The sequence below is a fragment of the Octopus bimaculoides genome, chromosome 17 (assembly GCF_001194135.2).
Source record: "Octopus bimaculoides isolate UCB-OBI-ISO-001 chromosome 17, ASM119413v2, whole genome shotgun sequence".
NCBI classification, from domain to species: domain Eukaryota; kingdom Metazoa; phylum Mollusca; class Cephalopoda; order Octopoda; family Octopodidae; genus Octopus; species Octopus bimaculoides.
The window spans coordinates 44,258,034-44,264,105 of NC_068997.1; the positions used below are offsets into that span (position 1 = coordinate 44,258,034).

At 38.2% G+C, this 6,072-nt stretch overlaps 1 protein-coding gene across 1 annotated transcript in view; it reads left to right on the forward strand.

The window, feature by feature from the left end:
- LOC106878305 (centrosomal protein of 70 kDa) overlaps positions 1-6,072 on the forward strand; it is a 22,186-nt gene that overhangs the window by 2,286 nt on the left and 13,828 nt on the right. Inside the window, exons 2-4 of the mRNA XM_014927494.2 lie at positions 1,270-1,425; positions 3,473-3,613; positions 5,463-5,631. Of these exons, the coding sequence (XP_014782980.1) occupies positions 1,270-1,425; positions 3,473-3,613; positions 5,463-5,631 (466 nt within the window). The remainder of the gene's footprint in view (positions 1-1,269; positions 1,426-3,472; positions 3,614-5,462; positions 5,632-6,072) is intronic.

The window sequence follows — 6,072 nt, forward strand, 5'->3', positions numbered from 1 at the left end:
GTGGCACGTAAAAAAGCACCAACCGATCGTGGCCGTTGCCAGCTTCCTCTGGCCCCTGTGCTGGTAGCACATAAAAGTGCCCACTACACTCATGGAATGCTTGGCATTAGGAAGGGCATCCAGCTGCCAGATCAGACTGGAGCCCGGTGCAGCCGCCTGGCTTCCCAGACCCCGGTCGAACTGTCCAACCCATGCTAGCATGGAAAAACGGACGTTAAACGATGATGATGCTTGCATATGCATGCATGAATACACATGCTTGCCTACAGTTTGGAGGCAAACTGCAAGGAAGGTGTTTTTCAACATTGCTATATTATTTTTCACTCGTTAGATTAGGTTGGATGGATTTACAAATCCTTAATTATATCTTCATGTAAAATGTTATTTAAAATATATATATATATATATTTACTTTAGATTGTGAATTGTTAGTATTCTAGTTTTTTTGTTTTTACATAACCTAAGTGGCCTCATATAAAAGATTATTGTTATTGTTGGGTAAAACACTTCTGGTAAATTGAATCTACAATATGATTTCAAACACCAATTGTAGCTATTTCTCCTTCACATAGGGCCTTAACACATAAAGCACGACGGGCCACAATTGTGGCTGTCAGGCACAGGTCGACAGGCTACAATCGTGGCCCAGATAGATGCATTTAATTTATGGGCGTTTGTTGGGGTCTAACCTTGCTCAAACGCTCCAATACCCACCAGAATGCAAGAGGACTAATAGTTCAACTAATGATTTTTCAGTTGGAAGCTTTGATAAAGCAAGTATGAGTCCTGGCATCTTATAACAGAAACAGCTGTAAGCTAATGAAGTTCATAAGATAATCCTTTATTCTTTTGTCATCTCATTTTCTCGTGTGTGTGTGTGTGTGTACCTTTGACTTGATATCGTGTGATGGTTGTAAATGAGCATCAGTGTCGTACAAGTGTTGCTGTTCATTTCCAGTCTTTAATGAAAAACATGCCTGGCCATGTGGAAATATGAACTTGCTTGGAGACAGGTGAGGGTTAGTGAGAGGAAGAGCATCCAGCAGTAGAAAATATGCTTCAGCAAATTTCATCTGACCCATGCAAGCATGGTAAAGTGGACATTAAATGATGATGATGAACTGTTATATACATTCTTGTTTCTATTTTGTGGTAGTTTTGCATGCTAAGAAAAGGCTCAGTAGTGCTATCAGATATCAACATAGACTGCAGTTCTTCTGTATGGAATTGTGCCAATAAGGTATTAACATTTTTTTTTCTTTTTTACAGTATTGCTCTAAACTCTGCAGCTTGGTTCAACAGACACAAAATGGGAACACTGAAGAACAACATGATATGACTTCACGGCCTGTTCTTTCCGATGACACTCTAAAATATGTTCTTGAAATGTTGGCCTTAGCCAACGATGACTTTCAGAATCGTCAGGTAATAATCATCTCTTATGTACAAAAATGCCTGTTATATTATATGAGAAACAAAATGTCAGTGAGCCAGTAAGGTGGTGAGCTGGCAGAATCATTAGTACGTCAGATAAAATGTTTAGTTTCTGTCTTTACATTCGGAGTTCAAATTCCACTGAGGTTGAATTTGCCTTTTATCATTTCAGGGTTGATGAAATAAGTACCAGTTGAGCTCTGGGGTTGATGCAATCTTGATTATCTGCTTCCCCCACAAATTTCAGGCTTTAGTAGAAAGAATTATGTAAGAAACAAATTATATAAGAAGCACAACGGCAATGTGCTGGTAAGGTGGTGAGTTGGCAGAATTATTAGCAGACTGGACGAAATGCATTGCATATGTCTGAACATTCTGAGTTCAGATTTTGCTGAGATCAACTTTACCTTTTATCCTTGATGAAATAATTATCATTTCAGCACTGGGGTTAGTGTAATCTCAACTGTACTCCACTCACAAAATTTGGGGTCTTGTGTCTATAGTAGAAAGCATCCTTTGATATTCTCCTCCATGTCTTGGGCCCTTGTATTCAATAAAAGAAATCATTATATTATTATATAAGAAATTACTTCCAAAAAACGTTATCATTTTTTTTTTAAATGGGGGCGATTTGCTCGACTAAAGGCGGTGCTACAGCATGGCCACAGTCAAATGACTGAAACAAGTAAAAGAGAGAGTATTGCATGAAAAATTTGTATTTTATGCAAAATTGTTATGTCAGAAATCATTACAAAAGACATTATTATTTTGAAAAAAAATTATTATCATTTAAGGAATTAGTAGTTTATACAAAATTATTAATATTATGTAAGAAATTATTATTCTGTACAAAATTACTGTTATGGGTGCAGATAAAGACAACCAAACATATTTATTTACCAAAAAGTTATCAAAGAAGGCGATGTTAGCAATAAGATAGTTATATCACACCCAGTACGCACACATCTGGATCTCACAAACTAAGCAGCAAAAAAGGTTGGTGAAATTTGTGAAACTGGTGTTTAGCTTTTAAGATATCATCAATATTTGCTTTGGAATTGCTGCATTTAACCAAGAGAATTGCTTTGAAATGTTCATCAAGTCAGCCTCGTTCGATGTGCTGACCTCACATCTTTTATTTATAAAAATGCTTGCTCACAGACATAAGTTGTTCCAAACACTGATGCCATACCAGAGGATTGCAGGTACTTACACAAAAGGTACAATGTGGTGGTGGGCCGGATGAACTGACCTTGCAGGCCATTGTTTGGTGACCCTAGCTATAAACAAACCATCTGTGTGGTTGTTCAGCAAGAAATTGCAAAACCCTTATACATTGTGTAACGATGGGAGAGTTCATAATATATATATATATATGTGTGTGTGTGTGTTTCTGTTTGTCTCCCACCTCTTCCCTGTAACTTAGCGTTTCAGCAAAAGAGGTTGACAGAATAAGTTCTGGACTTTAAAAGAAAGTACTGGGGTTGACTTGTTCTGCTAAACCCCTTAAGGTTGTGCTCCAGCATGGCCACAGTCCTAAGACTGAAACAAGTAAATGATAAAAGATGTAAGAAATTATTATTTTGTACAAAATTATTTTTATGTAAGACGTTATTTTACTCTGATTCTTATTTGATACAAAACGGGTGATGATGGGATCTATGGTTTAACTTCTACTCTTGTTGAGCCTCAAATTATTTCTAATCCAGTGGATCAAGGATCAAAGATATTCCTGTGTAATCACCTTGTTTTAGTCTTTCAGAAATAATCAACCTTGGATTAGACTGTTGATCAAATCTTTGATCCATAAGCCTTTCAACCATGACTATCCTATCTTTTTACGTGTGTGTAAGACTACATTATCTAATGTGTCGTTTCTTTGTTTCAATATTATATGCTTTGAAGAAGACTTTGCTGCTCTTTTTAGCAAGTCAAACAACCACATAGTGACTCTTTTGTTTCATTTCTTCCAAAAATGGGTTTCTGTTGCTGTTTGTTTTTAATCTCCATTTTCCGAAATCTTTACATCATTTTTCAGGATCTAGTTACCTGTTTCAATGAAATACTTACCTCCATTGTGCCTTGGACCAACATACAGCTTCATCCTTCCGACTCTTTTCAAGAAATGGTCACAAAGTTACAAATGGTCAATCAGTCATGTAATCACATTATTACCAAGGTTGGTGAATAAAACCCTTTTTTTTCGTAATCAAAAATCCTTCATTTTGCCCATCAAGTTAACATCTTTTTTCCCTTCGTTTCCACTGATTGGATGTATGTCCTTATAGCAGTAGATCTATAAAAGGTTATGATTACTGTCTGTCCTCCTAAGGCTAAGGATTAAATATAAATCCAATTTGACAGATAAAACCTTTTATTTTTTCAAGGAAACAGGGGAATTAGACTCTCACAAATACCCAGGAGGCTTCCTTGAAGTTGGAGGTAATTTGTGTGGCCCTTTTCTCTCTACAGCCAATACCACTTTGTCATCTCTCTTTGCTGTCTTCCCTCTGCCAACTGTACCAATGCTATCCTATTGGTCCCCTACATACTCATGTTTCCTCACTCACTGCAATTCCTCCTGCACCTTCATGAACCCCCTACTCATGCACCCAGAGCAACCCCCTATTATTCCATCTATATTCACACACTTGTACTTTGAGTGTATTCTCTGGCACATTGCCCCTGTTTCCCTCACTCCCCCTCTGACTGGGGGTAACCATGTATCTTCTCTACTTCAAGACACCTGTTTCTGTCCCTTTATCGTAGATTAATCTCTCATCACCTGGCATAGAGATGCCTACTTCTGTATCACTCCCTCTTTCAGTTGAGGGCCCTTTGCCTTGCATGTTATGTGGTGACCTCAGTAGTGCTGGCGCTACATAAAAAGCATCCTACCACTTTGTAAAGTGGTTGACATTAGGAAGGGCACTCACCTGTAAAAACCATGCCAATGCAGACAGAAGAGCTTGCCACAGTCCCCAGGATTACCAACTCCTGTCTAACCATCCAACAGATGCCAGCATAGAAGACAGACATAAGATTTTGTTGCTAAAATTTATGTGCAATAAACTGGTTGTACTCTTACAGTAAGACAAAGTATTTTAACAACTTTTAATACAATTCCTTGCTTTCTAAGCACATGGTTCTAGGTTCAGTCCCGCTGTGTGGCATCTTGGTCAAGTGTCTATTACTATAGTCTCAGGTTGACCAAAGCGAGTGGATTTGGTAGACAGAAACTGAAAGAAGCCCATCATATATATATATGTGTGTGTGTATGTGCATATATATATATATATATATATACTCTTTACTCTTTTACAAACACAGACACTCAAACATATATATATACATATACATATATACGACGGGCTTCTTTCAGTTTCCATCTGCTAAATCCACTCACAAGGCTTTGGTTAGCCCAAGGCTATAGTAGAAGACACTTACCCAAGGTGTCACGCAGTGGGACTGAACCCGGAACCATGTGGTTGGTAAGCAAGCTACTTACCACACAGCCACTCCTATATATATATATATATATATATATATATATATATATATATATATATATATATATATATATATATATATATGTAAGTATATATGTATATGTGTGTATTTGTGTCTTTGTGTTTGTCCCCTCCTCCACCCACTGCTTGACAACTGGTGTTGGTATGTTTATATCCCCGAAACTTACTGATTTGGCAAAAAAAGACTGACAGAACAAATACCAGACTTAAAGAAAAAAAAAAGGACTGGAGTCAATTCATTTGACTAAAAATTCTTCAAGTAAAAGAAAAATGATAACAATATAATAGGATTTTTTAAACAACCAATGGCTTTGAGGGTCCACGCAAGTATATTAAGAATCAAGGGGTCTATAAGTTAAAAAATAGTTGAGAACCATTGCTCGGTGGCATCATGCATCACTCATAACCTGTTCTTCTTCAGCCACTATTTGTCCTCCTCCACATTTTACTGTCTCAAGTTTCACTGTGAATTTCTTGTTTCCAACCTTTTCTTCTCAGGATGAGCAGGATTCGTCTAGTGCTGCTTTAGAAAATCTCATCCAACATTTCCAGATATTATTTGAAGTTCCTACCTTATCCGGCATCTACCCAGCCATGAACCAGGTCTATACAAAGGTCGGGGAATTGCAGAACATCATGAAAATTCTGAAGACTTTGTTAGGACTGGGTAAATAATGATTTTTCTTTGATTTCTATCTGATTCTTCTTTCTCCTTCAAACACTGTTTTTGTAATAGCCATCTATGTATCAAGTGGAGGCACAATGGCCAAGTGGTTAGGGCAGTGGACTCGCGGTCATAGGATCGCGGTTTCGATTCCCAGACCGGGCGTTGTGAGTGTTTATTGAGCGAAAACACCTAAAGCTCCACGAGGCTCCGGCAGGGGGTGGTGGCGAACCCTGCTGTACTCTTTCACCACAACTTTCTCTCACTCTTTCTTCCTGTTTCTGTTGTGCCTGTAATTCAAAGGGCCAGCCTTGTCACACTCTGTGAACTACGTTAAGGGGACACGTGTCTGTGGAGTGCTCAGCCACTTGCACGTTAATTTCACGAGCAGGCTGTTCCGTTGATCGGATCAACTGGAACCCTCGACGTCGTAAGCGACGGAGG